This window comes from Camelus ferus, chromosome 5 (genome assembly GCF_009834535.1).
Source record: "Camelus ferus isolate YT-003-E chromosome 5, BCGSAC_Cfer_1.0, whole genome shotgun sequence".
NCBI classification, from domain to species: Eukaryota; Metazoa; Chordata; class Mammalia; order Artiodactyla; family Camelidae; genus Camelus; species Camelus ferus.
This window is the reverse complement of record NC_045700.1, coordinates 54,290,036-54,307,528: the sequence shown is the minus strand read 5'-3', so window position 1 is coordinate 54,307,528 and position 17,493 is coordinate 54,290,036. Positions and strand designations below refer to the sequence as shown.

At 38.0% G+C, this 17,493-nt stretch overlaps 1 protein-coding gene across 1 annotated transcript in view; it reads left to right on the top strand.

Moving 5' to 3' along the window:
* Positions 1 to 326: 326 nt before the first annotated feature.
* FRZB (frizzled related protein) overlaps positions 327 to 17,493 on the top strand; it is a 31,098-nt gene continuing 13,931 nt past the window's right edge. Inside the window, exons 1-2 of the mRNA XM_032479875.1 lie at positions 327 to 1,066; positions 8,041 to 8,088. Of these exons, the coding sequence (XP_032335766.1) occupies positions 589 to 1,066; positions 8,041 to 8,088 (526 nt within the window). The 5' untranslated portion in view covers positions 327 to 588. The remainder of the gene's footprint in view (positions 1,067 to 8,040; positions 8,089 to 17,493) is intronic.

The following is a 17,493-nucleotide window of genomic DNA, read 5'->3' as shown; positions in this document are numbered from 1 at the left end:
CCAAAAACTGGATTTTTTGCTCAGCCTACAAGACTTGCAAACTCTTACTGCACCCTCCTCCCCCATTAGAAGTCTTTTCCCTCTGATCATCCCTCGTCCCCCCTACCCACCCCCGCCCTCCACCCCCTCAGCGTCCTCCTCACTTGGGAGTATTTCATGCTTTTCTTTTAGCACCTTTTTGTAACCCAGGGGACGTGACACCCCAGAGCTCCAACTACCTCAGCTGAATTCTACTTTTGTTTTTATGTCTCCCTCCCTTCCTCTTGTTTTCCTCTCATCTGGTTCATCTGAGAAGCCTGGTGCTTCTGCTAGAGAGAGCGAGGAATAAATAGATGCTGCGGCCCCAGAAGGCTTAGACGTCGGGAAGAGCAGCCAGAGCGGCAGGAGCGGCAGGGGCGGCGGCGGCTGGAGCTCGGCGAAGCTCGTGGGACCCCATTGGGGGAATTTGATCCAAGGAAGCTGTGAGATTGCCGGGGGAGGAGAAGCTCCTAGATTATTGTGTCTGTTTCCAGGGGAGAGGAGGAGACGGAGGAGCGAGCCTCTCGGCGTCCTCGGCACTGCTGCGCCCTGCCCCATCCTGCCGGGATCATGGCCTGCGGCAGCCCGGGAGCGATGCTGCTGCCGCGGGCTGGGCTGCTCGCCTTGGCTGCGCTCTGCCTGCTCCGCGTGCCCGGAGCCCGGGCGGCAGCCTGTGAGCCCGTCCGCATCCCCCTGTGCAAGTCCCTGCCCTGGAACATGACCAAGATGCCCAACCACCTGCACCACAGCACCCAGGCCAACGCCATCCTGGCCATCGAGCAGTTCGAAGGTCTGCTGGGCACCCAGTGCAGCCCAGATCTGCTCTTCTTCCTCTGTGCCATGTACGCGCCCATCTGCACCATTGACTTCCAGCACGAGCCTATCAAGCCCTGCAAGTCTGTGTGCGAGCGGGCCCGGCAGGGCTGTGAGCCCATCCTCATCAAGTACCGCCACTCTTGGCCGGAGAGCCTGGCCTGCGAGGAGCTGCCGGTTTACGACCGGGGCGTGTGCATCTCGCCCGAAGCCATCGTCACTGCCGACGGAGCTGGTGAGTCCTGACACTGCCCGACCTCTCCCCTTGCCTTCCAGCCACTCCTTGAAGTCCTGTTACTCACCTTTACTCTCTGATGCTGTCTTTCATTAAGGGAGGATCACCTCGCTTAATCTCTGTCTTAATTACTCTGTCGAGCCTCATGCCTTTTTCCTCTCACCTCATCACCCTTTCAGATGTACGCACTTTTCCAATAGGCGATCTGTCTTTCTAAAACACTCCGTTCATTCCACTCCCATTGCACGACTCAACACTTACCCCTTCACTTCCACTCTTTCCATGTCCAAGTAACCACATCTTGTATAGTGATGCTCTTTTCTTACTTTCTTCATCTGTTTATAATTGAGCTTTCTTGCCTGATTCTCTTGCATTCTGTCATCAGTTTTCTGTATCTTCAGTGTTTAACTGATTGTCAAGATTGTATGGTGAATGTGCTGTACACCAGAAGTTGACACATTGTAACTGACTATACTTCAATGAAGAAAAAAAAGATTGTATGGTGAAAACAGACAACTGAAGCACCATTTTCTTCCAATCATTAAAAATGCCGAGATAACTTCAGTAACCTTACTTCAACCCACAGATGTTAGTCGTATGTGTTTACTCAACATCCAATTTGAGCAATTGCCTTCACCTTAAATTTCCCCCTCCTTTCAATGAGATAAATTGTTCTTCCATTCCAGACTGAAATAGCTGTGAAACATTGCTATGCACTACTAATTAGCTTCTGTGACTTGCTCTAGACTCAGAGCTGGCAGGGTGAAATTGCTGGGCTCTTTTCACATTCCCACATGACTTCAAGTCATTTTGTAAATGACGTATGGATGAAAGGAGTTATATTTAAGGCGTGGTATCATCATACACTCATGTAATGTTATATTTACTTTCACCCTTTATCCCCCTCTTATGCTCTTCAAATAATTTGTCTTTAATACCTTATTTTATGCCCTTTTCTGTGTGTGCATCAACCGCAGATTCATTTCAATCTCTCCCTATTGTAAAGCTTTATTGCAGTTCTACATTAAATGGAACCCATTACAAGTTGTTTTCTCACTGGTGTTTAGTCTAATTAGGACAGTCATAACTCTTAAGACTCCAACTAAACAGTTCATTATGCTCCATTTAATTCTAACTCAATATCATTCCTACCAATTAACCCCAAACTTGAATTTCACCCTTCCTTTTTACTTTAAAAATAAACCCAATCTTTCATGGTTGATCCTCTTTCTTTGGATCCTCCTCAGATCATCTCTGTTCTTAGGTGTGATCTCTTGAGACCTCCCTCTCTGTTCATTTCTTGGGCATCAATTGCCTCTTAAGTTGCTCAGCCTAAGCCCATGTCCTTAGTCCTTCTAGGTAATAGTTTTTGGTGGTCAGGGAATTGATTTGGAAAAGTTGCTTAACATACAGTGAGTGGGGAGGGGAAGAGTGCTTGTACAAATAGCTGCAAAACCAAACTGAACAAAAAGATTTCAGGAGCTTTTGATGGTTACCTGACTTAGTTTATCATTTTGACTATACCCATTGTCACCTTGATTTTCATGAAGAAACAAACTGGTTGCATCAAATAATCAAAAAGAAATGTATTTCTTATTAATCTTTGGGCTAAAAGAGTACTCTTAAGCTTTTGTACTCACTAACCGTCACAGGCTGGGCAGACGCTGGGATAGCTCAGTCCATTGCTGCCCTGGTCTGCCAGGCACTTAGAATCAGTTAAATCCTGGCACTTCTCTCAGGCCAAGGGCTAGGAATGAGGTGGCTATGGTTCACACTGAAATACATTCTCCCCTTGTTCTGAAACCTCTCTTAGAGATAATGGACTTCAAATGAGAGAGGTTTGGCAAGATTAATGGCTCTCGAAAGCCATGGTCAATATGGATGGAAAGCAGTTTCCTTAAGTGTCCCTGAGTTACCTATCATCGTGGACCAAATGTAGAACAATTGCCTCATTGAAGCACTCAAATAGGACGTGCATGGAAACAATTTGTCAATTCATGGGACCTGATTGCTGAGCTGCGTTAAAATGCCATAATATGCTTTGCTGACAACATCCTTGCTAGAAAAATAAGTAGGGGTAGGTGGCAGTTGGAACCATATTTTAGTGATAGTCTCCCCCCTTCCCCCTCTTAATCATAACCCTCAGTGTGAACCAGAGACTCTGGTGGCAGGAGGGAGCTGAAGGGGAGGTGGGGAAGGCAAATTGAAGGGTGGATTCTAGCCTGAAGGGTGCCCTGGCTTCCAAGGCCAGCTTGCTGAAAATTACATTCTCTATCCAGGGTCAAACTGTCAGGCACCTGGAATTACTTAGGAACTACCACATGTGGCCAGTTTAATTTACGATGCAATGTGCTCCTTGGTTCAGTGGGATATGATAGTTCATTAAGCTGGGTTTTTTCCCTCTTCCTTTAGGTATAAAGAGTCCTTATGTCTTATGCCTAGAATCCAGCAGAATATAAAAATGAGGTTTCCCTGAGTAAAATGAAACCACCTTTTACATTCCTCCAATGTCAAGAGGATTTTTCAGATCCTACCATTCACACAGATCTGTTCCCTCGTGGTACATTATGACTCCACCAACAAGTTTAGGACATTTTTACAAAGCAAAATCTTATTGAAATGGGGTATTGCTTTGAACTACTGTTTGCTTTTAAATATTAAGGGCAAGCATATTTTCATAAAGAAAGATCATATCTTCCTGACCATTATGAATAAATTTACATTACATTTATCTTTCCACAGTTTATATTTTACTATAGAGTTGTGGCCACACATACAACTTCCTTATCTGCTTTATTGGAGAATTCAGTTCAATTTAGTCATTCTGCTGGTTAATTATGACATTTAGTGAAATCTTTAATATTGTATGGTGAGTAAAGTGCTTGGAGTGGGGCAGACCAGGTGTTGAATCTTGACTCTACCTTGTATCAACTGTTACTGTGGGGGAATTATATAACCTCTCCAGTTGAAAGGTTTCTAATTTGTAACTGGGGACAATACCACCTACGTCCCAAGGGCACACTGATGATGAAATTAAACAGCATCTGTAGTGTCTGGTACATAGTAGTAAGTCCTTCACAAATTGCTGACATTGCTCTTGTTATTTCACTGTTATTATCATTGTTATTCAAATTGATTTCTTTTTTGTTTTGTTTTCTTTGAACAAACATGGTCTTTTGGTAAATGCAGATACAGCCTAGAACTTGTATCAGTTCAGCTCTGGGAAACAAGCTTCACACACTGAGAACTAACTGGAAAAGCAGATCTCATTTCTTCTGAATACATATTTAATATGTATTTAAAATACTTAATATTTCATTTTGCACAGATCAGCCTGGATCTCAGGTTCAAGAACAAATCCCTTTGGGAGCAATAGGAAGGGAAGAATGAGTCTGATGAATGTCTATTAATTACAAATAGTTTATCTCAGAAATGTAGACATGGAGAATGTAAGAAAATTTATGGTATGATATTTAACAGCTATTTCTACAGCCCCTGTGGTTTGCCATGCCAGGGGCTTTATAATCATTCCTCAGTCATTGCTGGGTTTTGTTGTCATCCCAGCTTTTGCTGCACACATTTCTCCCAGCCTTTTCTCACTGGGCTGCGCTGCGCCAACTTTCACATGCATGGACTGCTGTTTAATCATTTCTCCACTTTCTGGGAACAGGCAGCCTTTTCTTTAGCCTAGATCTACAAATATTTGAGAGGCCAAATACCAAGAAGGAAGAATTATTTAGTGTGATATGAAGAGGAAAGTGGAACGGAAAGGAGAAATGGAAATTTTTAATTAAAACTAGAGAGAAAACATGATTCTAAAGATCCTTCATGGTGTAAAATATTGAAAGGCACTCTGGAAGGGGTAGGGGAGTATATCCCAGAATGTGATTGAATTCCATTTATAGCTAATGCAATTATCAGTGGTAATGGAATCTTACATAGTCTCCAAATCTGATTTTAATAGTTCATTTTTTATCTTGTTCCCACAAAATTCCAAATAGTTATTTGCTATAAATAACAAAATTGATGACGTTATATCTGTTCCTTCTCTTCCTACTAGGTGTATTGAAAGAGACCAACAACCACCATATACATACTTAGTTTTGAATGATTAAGAATTGGCTATATGCCCCCAGTTTAAAGAAAATTAGTTTTAGAGTTATAGGTCCTTGTTTGGGATCCCAGAGTGGCCATTAATGGTGTACTTTGAGCAAGTCATTTGACATTAACATTGGGATTGTGAAGAACAAAAGAAATATTCATGTGAAGTGAATGACAAATGGTAAAGCAACAGCAACATGATGACAGGACATGTCATTCTCAGGACAGGAATCATCAGCAGCCACAGAATAAGAACTAACGACGCATAATATGTTCCAGATGCTGTTCTGTGTAATGCATATTGATTTTTTAACTCTCATAATAACTACATGGTTGGTACTAGTATTATCTGCAGAAAGGGAAGCTGAGGCATATAGTGAAGTTAATTAAGTGAACCAAGTTCATAAAGCTATTAATAGACGATTCATACCGGAACCTGTTCTAAGCTATGCTCCCTCTTCTACGAAGAACTAAGTGATTCTAATTTTATAGCATATCTGTGTCTTTTGACCATCAGATTGCAGTTAAAGGAACAAGTTTTTTTCATTATATTTCAAAAGCCCATTTATACAGGGCTTAAGAGAATAAGGGGAAGCCCTGGAGAAAGGATTCCAAGACATAAGAGCTAAGTGCTTCCCTGGGCTTCTGAGACAGTAGAGAACATGCATTCCAGATTCTCCTGGCTAACCATTTGCCCCTCCGTCTCACCAGACCCCAGAGTGAACGCATCACTTCCTTACCTTCCTATGCCTATTCCAGTATTCTCTAGGTTGTTCAGAGGCACCACCGCATCCATATTCCAGGCCTGGGACTCAGACTTTCTTCCACCCTTTTCTTTACCCTCCACATTCAGTAGGTAACAAGTGCCATTAGATCCACTCTGAAGCCAATTCCCTTCCCTTCTTCTCTAACGCTACTTTCTTTCTTTGGGCCTCACCATTTCCTACATGGATTATGGAGACAGAATGATAATTGGCTTGCTTACCTCCAGTGTTACCCCTCCACATTCCAATGGGGCGATCTTTCTGAAGCACAAATCTGTTGTTTACAATCCTTTGGTATCTGCCTCTAGCCTTCATGATCTCATGCCTTCCTGCCTTTCTAGTTTTCTCCCCCTCCGCTTACAGCGCTCTGTTGAGCCCCACCGGAAGACGGTCAGGTCCCTTGATGAGAGCTGTGCTTTCTCACCCCCATGCCTTTGCTCTTCTCTATTTGGAAAACCCTCCCTTCCTCCTTTAGAACAGCTCCTTTAGAACTCTTCTGGAAACCTCTATGACTCCGACCTGAAATCCTTGGGCCATAAGACCTACTAATAATACCTACTATTTTAATTTAGGATAATTTTGTTAGGATTCCTAAATTTAACTTTCTGGAACCTTTTTTGGAATTATTTATGATCAGAAAACTTTGGTTTTCTCTCTTATAATTCTGACAGTTGATGTCTAAGCACTTTAAAAAGTGTAGAAATGTTTTCCTCTGAATAAGAATAAAAAAAGAAAACCAATCTCCTAGGTTCAGCTAATGCAAAGAGGTTTTCTTTTTCCAAGCGAAGGATTGTATTTTTCATTTTTATTTCAACCTTTCGACATTAAACAATTATTTTAAATGTGGATCGATATGATTTTTTAATTTACAGAGAGATCATTTTTATATAAATCATATGCAGAGTATCACATGATTACTAGGCTTTTTCAGGAATAGAAAAACTATTGGCATATTACTTTAATATTTGGATATATTTATGATGAGTAAAGTCTTTGAATAGAAAAAGCAGTTAAATTCACATTATCTGACCTTAATGGAACCAAACATTTTAGAATCACATATTTGTTGTCTGCTTATCTATTTTTTATTTGGTGACTGCTATCTTTCCTAGGATATAGCTATTAAAATACCAGGTGATGATTACTAAGCCAGGGAAAGTAATTCATTAATTGTAATTTTGGGTGCTATTGTTCTAAAATGGTATTACCCTCCTTGTTTAATTTATTCATGATGTGACCTATGAAGAAAAAGGACAGAGGAAGAATGTTATTTTCTATTTGGATAAACAGAGGCATTAAACTCGTTTGACATAAAGTGTTAATACACATGTAAAGCTCTCATGTAAGAGTACTGAGTTGAAGCGTCAGGAAGAATCTATAATTGGATACAGCATGGTGCTTTGCTAGGTGCTCAGTGTTATTCCTAAGAGGGTACTTTCTTAACTAGAGCCCAGAAAGACTTTATATAATTACCATTTTCATTACCATTTATCATTTTACCATTTTCTGGGATTAGGGGATCATGAAAAGAGTCAATGGCAATTTCCAGTTATTACTATGTCTGTTAATTGCACTGGCTTGAGTATCCCTGGATGGTAGGCTTCCTTTCTGCTAGTCTGCAGTTAACAAAGAGCACAAGAATGCTCTCTGCATGTTTTCCTTAAGCACTAAGAATTAAAATGTATGCCAGAAAAGTGTGATACATCTGTCTGTTGAAGAGCTGTAATTTAGTTCTTTGAGTCATCAAGAAACAGATGCTGGGTGAGTACTGAACATGAGCATGGGCTTTATTGTTAGAGGGCGCTCATAATTCACAAGTTCTGTGAAACTCAGAAACTTTGTTTACTAAATCCTGAAATAGTATGCACAGTTGATGAGGATTCAAAAAAGGACGTTAAGGTTTAATGACATGAGAGAATACATCGTGTCCTTATTTGACCTACAAATGGTAGAGTGCCAGCCTCACAACACTGGTAAGAATCAATTTCCTTGAGACATCAGGGTTCTTTCCCAAATCAGCCTGTGACTGAATTAGATTTTAATATGGGAGTTCTTGAAGTGATAAGGAGTATGTTATGATTCTCACTTTATTCCATCACCCACTTTCAGATTTTCCTATGGATTCCAGTAATGGAAACTGTAGAGGGGCGAGCAGTGGTGAGTACATCACTAACTTCCTGGTTTTCATTTGTGGTCAGATTAGACTTTGATGTCACCTAGGTACTCAGATCTTATCTGGGGAAGTTTGTGTCATACATTTTTAAAGTAAACTTATAAAAGGACTTCTTTATTTGTATTTTATTTAAAAAGTTAACATGGTAAAATTTGATCTTTTCTTTCGGCATGTAGTTCTATAAATTTTAACACATGTATAGTTTTGTGTAACCACCACTACAATCAGAATACAGGACAGTTCCATTACCTCAAAAAAAAAAAAAAAAAAAAAGCAAACCCTCCCTCATGGTATCTTCTTATCATTACAAGCTTCTCCCACTCTTAACCACTACAATCACTGATCTGCTCTTCATTGCTATGGTTCTGTCTTTTTGAGATTGTCATATATATGGAATGACAGTGTGTAACCTTTGGATATTGGCTTCTTTCACTCAGCAAAATGCCTTTAAGATTCATCCAAGTTTTTGCATGTGTCAATAGTCATTCCTTTTTGTTGCTGAATATTTTATTACTTGGATGTATTACCATTTGTTTATCTATTTATGTCTTGAATGATATTTGGGTTATTTCCAGTTTTTGGCAATCATAGATAGAGCTATTATAAACATTTGTGTAGAGGTTTTTGTATAAACATAAGTTTTCATTTCTCTAGGGTAAAATCTAGGTATAGTACTACTGGGTTAAATGGTAAGGATATATTTAACTTTATTTAAAAAAAACTGCCCAGCTTTTTCTAAAATGGCTGTTCAATTTTGCATTAGCAATATTTAAGAGTTCCAGTTGCTCTGCATCCTTTCTCCCACCTGGTTTTGTTTTTGTTTTTTTTTTTTTAAATTAGCCATTTTTAATAGGTGTGTAGTGATGTCCTATCATGGTTTTAATTTGTATTTTCCTAATGGTTAATGATATTGAACATCTTCTCATGGGCTTATTTGACATCCGTTTATATTCTTTTTCTTGAAGTGTCTGTTCAAGTCTTTTGCCCATTTTAAATTGGACTATGTTCATACAATTGAGTTTTGACAATTCTTTATAAATTCTGGATTTAAAGACCCATCTTGTAGTTTTACTGATTTTTCTGTTTTTCTGTTTTCATTTTTATTGATTGCTGCTCGTTAGTATTTCCTTCTTACTCCTTGCTTTGGATTTATTTTGCTGCTGTTTTTATTTTATTTTATTTTCTAGTTTCTTAAGGTAAAAACTTAAATTACGGTTTGAAACTTTTCTTCTTTCTAATATAATAATTTAATGCTATGACTATCCATCTAAGAATGGCTTTAGTTGCATCTTACAAACTTTGATAGGTTTTATTTTGATTTTTCTTTGGTTCAAAATATTTTATCATTTCTGTTGAGACTACTTCTGTGATTCATGCATTATTTAGTATCATCCTGTTAAATTTGCTGCTGTTTGGAGGTTTTCCTGTTCTCTTTGTGTTATTAATTTTTGTTCTAATTTCATTATGGTTAGAGAATATATTCTATATGACTTTAATTCTTTTAAATGTATTAAGATTTATTATAGTATGACCCAGGGTATGATCTATCTTGATGAATGTTTCATGAGCATTTAGAAAATATCTATTTTGGTGTTGTTGAATAGAATATTCTTTAAATGTCAATTAGATTTGTTGAGTGACACTTTTGCTTAGTTCCTTTATGTTCTTGATGGTTTTCTATCTACTAGATCTATCGACCACTGTGAGAGAAGTGTTTAAGTCTAAATATCATGGACTTTTCTGTATCTCTCTTCAGCTGTCAGTTTTGTTCCATGCAGTCAAAGGTGGTATTACTTGGTGTATACACTTTTAATATTTTTATGTCTATTGGTGAACTGACCCTTTTATGATGTAATGTTCCTATTTATCTCTGGTAATTTTCTCTGCTCTAAAGTCTATTTTGTTTGACATTAATATAACCACTCCAGTTTTCTTTTGAGTAGTGTTTGCAAGGTGTATCTTTTTCTATCTTTTTACTTTTAACATATTTATATCATTATGTTTTAAATACATTTCTTCTAGACATCATATAGTTGTTTTTTCTTGTTGGTTGATTTTGTCCTTTCTGTCAATCTTTGTCTTTTGATTAGTATGTTTAGACAATTTACATCTATTGTAATTATTGTAAGTTTGTGTTTAGAGCCACCCTTTTATTATTTGTTCTGTTTTTTTCTTTCTTTTTTCATTTCTGTTTCCTGTATTCTAGCTTTTTCTTGGGTTATGTGAATGCATCTCTCTCTCTCACTCATCATCATGTGTGTACACACACAGACACACTCATGTATGTGTCTGTGTGATATATAAATGTTCCCATGAGATAATGTTGTATTTTCTCTTTCAACCATTAATGTTTCTTTCAAATATCAAATATGTTTTAAACAACTCAAGAGGAAATAAATAGCCTACTGCATTTATACAGATGTTTGTAATTTCTGTTGTTCTTCCTTCTTTCCTGATGTTCTAGGCTTCCTTCTGGTATCATTTCCCTTGTGTCTGAAGACCTTCCTTTATACTTCTTTTAGAGAAGTTATGGTGGCAACATTCTGTGATATAATTCCTGGGACTTCTGTATCAGGGGCCAAGTGGTGGAGGACGAAGCAGTGGAGGTTTCCCCCAATACCCTGATACCATGTGTCATCCAATCAGAAAGGAAGGTTCTCCTCCATCAGCATTGTAGGCTTCTGAGGACTTCCCCTGCAGCAGCCAGTGGTGCCATCTCTGGCCCAGGATTGCTTCAGAGATGGGATTGAAGAAAATGGAGTATTAGGAGACCCTTTTCCCACTTCCTGAATTGGAACTAGAGGGCTTTTCCTAGAGTGCTCGTGTCTACATGATGTCTGCTTCCAGGCTGTGTTGAAACCAGTCTGGGAGGTATAAGAGGTGGAGAGAATGACAAACCCACTACCAGTTTGATGGTACTGGGCTTCTTTCTCAGACTTCCTGCTACTATTTACTTTTTAGGGTCCATAAGTAGCTGCTTCATGCATTCTGTTTTATAACTGTGTTCAGTGGGAGAGATGAGATGGAGTTTATTTACTCCAGCTCTTTTTTTGGGGGGAGGGTGTTCTTACTTATTTAGTTAGTTAGTTTTAGTGGAAGTACTGCGGATTGAACCCAGGACCTTGTGCATGCTAGGCACACACTCTGCCACTGAACTATGCCCTCCCTCTATTTACTCCAGGTTTACATAAGATAAACCCTTAAATGAAGTATAGCATATGTGCAGAGAAGGCACAAATCATAAGCATGCAGCCTAGTAGTATTTTCATAAAGTACACACTCTTTTGTAATCATTGTACAGATCAAGATAGATACCATTACCCACATGCCAGAAGCTTCCCTGTGCCTCTTCCAAATTACTACTTTTACCCTTCTTCCCAAAGGTAACCACTAGCAGAAATTTTAACAGCATGGATTAATTTTACCTGATTTTGAACTTCTATGTATGGAATCCTACTATATATGGTTTATGTGTGGCTTCCTTTGTTCTTCATTATGCTGTGTATAGCAGTGCTTTTACATTTTCATTGCTATATAGTATTCCACCATATGACTATAACACACTTCATTTATTCATTTAATGTTCCTGGACATTTTTGTTGTTTCTAGTTTTTTTTTTTTGCTTTTTGGTTTTTTACTGTGGCTAATGCTGCATTTGTTTCTACAAGAACATTACAACTCCAATTAGTTACTATATACTTCTTTTTCACTTTCTGGAAATAGTAACTTGCAGTGATTTAAGTCTGTATGTACTGTCTTGTAAAGTGTCTTATACGTGGAAGTGGAACCTTTATTTTATTAAGCTGCAAATAAATTTGAAACATCAATTTTCACTAGATTGGAACAGTTTTTACTGTTGATTTCCACTGACTCTTATCAGAGTGACAAGTTTTGACATGAGGCAGTGTGCACTAAAGGTACCCCAGCCAACATTTATCTTTTAAAAAACACAAGTGAGTTAAAATGATTTATTTAGAATTATTTTGTTGCCTTCTTAATGTAGTTGAGAATTTTCCTATAGTGTCATAAAATCAGTTGGAAATCACTAGTGTCCAGTAGTGGTGCTATTTTAAGGCTCACTGCTACTATTATGTTTGTTCAAAACCAACTAGAAAGCTCATTTGTGCGATAGTACAATCGGTGAGTCAAAATTGCAGTCTAAGTATATGCATGTGCTATCCATTTACCCAGAACTTATGCTTAGAATAATACAACACTTCAACATGTGAAAGAGAAAAGAAGACAGTAATGACACTATAAATAATATACAAAAATAGTTCAATGTGTACAAACTACCTAGAATGAATACAGTGTTCCTGGGTTCAGTGTTTCTGTTCCTCTTTTATAAATGTTTTCCTGTCCCCTGGTACAATGGGAGTGATGAAAACAAACTAACAAGCAGGCAAAACCAAGCTCATTCTGCTTGTGGAAGAAACACATGGACAAAGTCATGTGTTCCAAGGAGAAAACAAAATTTCTTTACATTCAGAATTTTGTGCTTTGGAGTAATGCAACAGCTGAGGCTGATTATGATAAAGCAGGAAATGAGAAAGATATAAAAACAATGTAAGCCTCATAACCCCGTTTTCAAAAGTGTCAGGCTGTTTCTTTCTGGAATTTGGAAAAGAAATTCTTTCACTCCAGTTAATTTATTCTTTGCCTCAAAGCTTAACAGTCTTCTCTTTTTGGAGATAATGACTATCTGAGCAGCTTCCAACTCATGAGTGTGTTTTGTTGTTGTAAACCCACCATCATAATGAAGAGTACATCCTTTCTAGTTTTCATAACATGGAATATGGAGAAAAACAATCTTAGTTCTAGTCTGCCGAGTCACTTGGCCTGTCAAATCAACACAGAAAATTAAGGCAGGTATTCACATGGTGTAATGAAAAGATGTGTTGTTTATTAAAAACAATTCTGAAAAAGTATCCCCCCAGTTATCTACTTTGTGATGGTGACCAGTTGATGAGCTTTTATATTTGAAAAACACAAATTTCCCCAAAGAGAAGATACAGTTGGTCAATTCTGACACTGATTTGTTTTTGAGCATAACCACATTACGTAACCTAATTATTCTGGGTCTGTTTTCTAATATAAAATTATATTGACCTGCGAGATTATATTGACCTGTGAGTTCTGATATGTATTTCTGATATATTTTCGTGTCAGGGAAACATGAGTAGTACCTGCTGGTGGAAGTTGGGTACGCTACCCCAGTTTTCACTAACGCCTTCCTGGCCCTTTTTCAGAGGTGCTTCAGTGAAACTCCTCTCTGCAGCTGAGTAACTGGAGATTCCTGATTGCCTGCACCTGCCAGGCCTGCCCCGGCACCCCCCCCCCCCACCTTTTACTGAGATGACCACTGCCTAGCTTGGGTAGTATAGATCCATTCTCTCTCTTTCCTTCTCCAAACTTATTTCCTCCCCTTTGGCTTTTCTACTAATTTTGAGAAGGAATCTAGTTTTATTCCTTTGGTGCAAATGTTTACTGACTACAGAGGCTGAATTAACTTGTGACAACTTCTATCTTTATTGAAAACAATTTAGGATAGGTAAAAATAGTATTTTTATAATTACACAGTAGCTTGCAAATATGTGCTTTTCCCCATTACTTTGCAGTGGTGGATATTTTTGATAAATACTATTCCTAAGCATTTTTCTCCCTGAGTTATTACCCAAGTTGTCCTAGTCCTCCTCCTCCTGTGCCTCAGTTGTGGCCATTCCCCAGGGCTCTGTGCTTGGCCTCTGCTCCTCCTTACAAGGACTTCTTCCTGCTCCAGTCCATCCGGCTACTTGGGCTTACGCATCACTCCCATGACAGCTCTGATCGCTCCCCCAGGGAGAGTTCACACTTCTCCTTCAATAAACATCTCTATCTGGGCAGCCTACTTGTCCTTTAAATACGACATTTGCAATAATTATCTTTTCATTAAAAATTTACTCCTGGCAGCTTTTTAGTATGTGGCACCACTGTTTTCCCAGATCCTCAACACAAACTGCTTAGTTTACACAGTCCATTCACCCACCATTTATTCACAAATTTAAAAAAAAAATTTTTTTTTGTTTTCAACTTTATTTTTTGTCAGTTTACATGCTTACATTTTAAAATAGTTTTAAAAATGGATTTATTTATTTTTTGAAGGGGGGAGGTAATTAGATTTGTTTATTTATTTACTTATTTTTTTTTAATGGAGGATTGAACCCAGGACCTCATGCATGCTAAGCACACACTCTACCACTGAGCCATACACTTCCCTCATCACAAATGTAATGACCACCTCCTGTACCAGGGGTACCACACGTCAAGGGCACGGAATGAAGGAGTGAGCAGCTGACTGCACTCCCTCTTTGTCCACCTCTTTCCTGTGCACTTGGAATTGAACAGATACATGATGTTCCGAAAGACTGTGAAGCCCTCTCTGTTTTTCTGTTAATTGATCTCTTTAGAGTGGCCTGTACATCCCCAAACTGACACTCCTGATCTCACAGGAGAAAACAGGCATATGGCATTGATTCTCTGTATTTTGTATATCCTAAATGACCCTTGGATCCAGTTCTGAAAGGCAGTTTATTCAATATTTCTGAAGACCTAAATTGTAAAGGAATAAGCTGAATTTTGTTTTCTTATTAATATAGTGTTAGTTCCCTCAATCTTAACCACTTCCCTTTTACAAGGAGCAAATAAATTACTAGGAATTGAGACCTTTATTACAATAGTTGAGGTTTGTTTCTTCAGCTAAATTGAACAAATGTTATTTTTGCTTTTTAAAGCCTTACTATATTCCCTAAAAATTCACCAATCAACTTCATTGCATTTTCCACATACTGCTCTAATCCAAAATAAAATCTAGTATGGTATTCTTTGCCCCATGTATATGTTTAGGAAATAAATATTATTTTAAACACATCATGAACAGCTACTAAGTCACAGCATACTTTAATTTATGGAAAAATGAAAGGAATTCACATAAGTATGAATTTTTATGTTAATGGTAATTTGCTTACAGTAAAATGCACAATTCTTAGGTGCATGCCACTCTGAATTCTGACAAATGTATACACTCATGTAGCTATCACCCAGATCAAGATAAAGAACATTTCCATCACCCCTGAGAATTCCCTTGTGCCGAGCCAATCACCCACCCCACTATGAGGCAAGCACAGGTCTGATTTTATTACCCCGGATTAATGTTATTTTTTCTTCAGCTTTATGGGAATGGACTCATGCAGTACATACTCTTTTGTGAATGGCTGCTTTTGTTTTTGCAAAACAAATCTCAATGTGTTTGCAATTTACCCATTTAGTTTTACGTATCATTTCATCCTTTTTTATTATGGTATAGTATGTCTTTGTGTGGGCATAATACCAATATGATTACTAAATTCTCTTCTTTTTTTGTACAGTTCTTCCCAAACTAAATGAAATACATCGAAATTAAGTATCTATCTCTAGGGAAAATTTAGCGAATTTTTATCCTGAAACTTATAGATGATTCTTTTGTGGTTAGGAAATTATCTCTTCTATTTCATAAATGGCTCTTGAATTTGCATAAAATATTTTCAGCTCTTTTTGGTTGGTTTATATATTACTACTACTAGTACTAGTTAACATCTAATGAATGATTAAGTACCAGGCTCTGTCAAATTCTGCATATGACTTACTCTTTAAATTTTTACCATAGCCCTATGGGGTGGTCAGCATTAGTTTAGAAATAGGTTTTGTAACTTGCCCAAGGCCACATAACTAGGAAGGGACAGAGCTGGGATTGAAACCCATGTGCCCTTCATCACTTAACCATACTCTTTAACACCATAATATTTATTAGAAAGGCCACATATAGGATTATTTTGGCTTGCTAAGCTTGATGCTTCAAATTTTGGATGTGTACTTGATAGTTCAAATGGACTCCCTACATCAGAACAGAAATTAGCTTGGGGTACCTGAGTCAGAACAGCACAGTCAGGCACTGTTTAAAAAAAAATCTGATTGCTTGTGCTTACTTTTAGTCAGCCCCACAGTTCTGTAGGTGGCCAGGAGCCTTGAGAAAATATTGCTTCTCTTGCTTATTAAATGGTCTTTACAAATGATGGATTGGGATTCCCAGTGAATCTTGTGCATAATTAAGTCTGACATTTATGGGGCATGCTGTGCCCAGTACTGTGAAAAGCATTTTATGTGTATTATCTCTGTTAATTCTCTCAGTAACTCTGCAAGATACCACTTTTTAGATATTGAAAGTCACATAAGTAGTAAGAGATAGATCTGAGCTTCAAACCCAGCTGTGCCTGAAAATAAAAGTCTATCCTTTAAAAAAATTTTTTTTCATTTTTCAGTTTTATTGGGTAGAATTGTTACATTTTGACTGCACATATACAATATATTGCATGTAAATACATATATACAATATACTGTACATATATTTAAAAATTTACATATATGTACTGTTCATTGTTTCTAAGAACAGTTTAGAGCTTTAGGTTTTTAAACGTGCATAGTTATCAAAGGAATAAAGCAACCACAAAATAAGAATCAATAGAATGCAGTAATCCAATCATAAAGGACAGTCAAATGTGCTTATGCATATTCAAGAAATCAATCATCTAAGTTATAAATAATAAGTAGTTCATTTGTGTCCTTGTTTTAAGATTCCACTTATAAGTGATATCATATGGGATTTTTCTAAACAGTCCATCCTTTTAAACATGGTGTTTTCTGGACTCTGTCTCAGCGGTACAGATCTACTTAGCAATGTAGATCAACTTGGCTCCTGATTCTTCAAGAGAGACATTGTTGTTCTGTTTAAAAATTTTCTTTCATCGAGATCAAGACATACGGGTTCTGTCTTTTTGTTTTTGTTCTTGTTTTTTTTTTTTTAAATGTACCAGGAATAAGATCCTCTAGATTTTCAATAAAATGTCCATTTCATGACTTGTAATTTTGGGAAGAGAGAAAGTGGTCCTAGGGGTGGAATCTAGGGATGTTTCACCATCTCTTTTTTCCTGGAAGTGTAGTGAAACTGACATTCTGGAAGGCCAAATGATGTATTGCCCACCCTTCATGAAGCTCTCCCTGAACACGTTGTGTACTGGCATCCATCACTGTTGCCATTTTGATGACTCCAATGACAAAGTAGATCTTCCATCTAGTACATCAACTTCTTCACTTCACTCACCTATTCATCTGTCCTATCCCAGCCATCCACATCCATGGGCACATTCTGTACCTTGCCATCTAGCATTGGTGCCAGTTCTGTAATCTGAATTGCGAGTATCCCATTCTGTGCTACCATCTCTTTTCACTCCAGCAGATTTGCTCTAGTACCATCACTCCTGAAACTTTTACTCCACTGGGACTGCCTAATTTTCATAGACCTCTTACTATTATTGTTC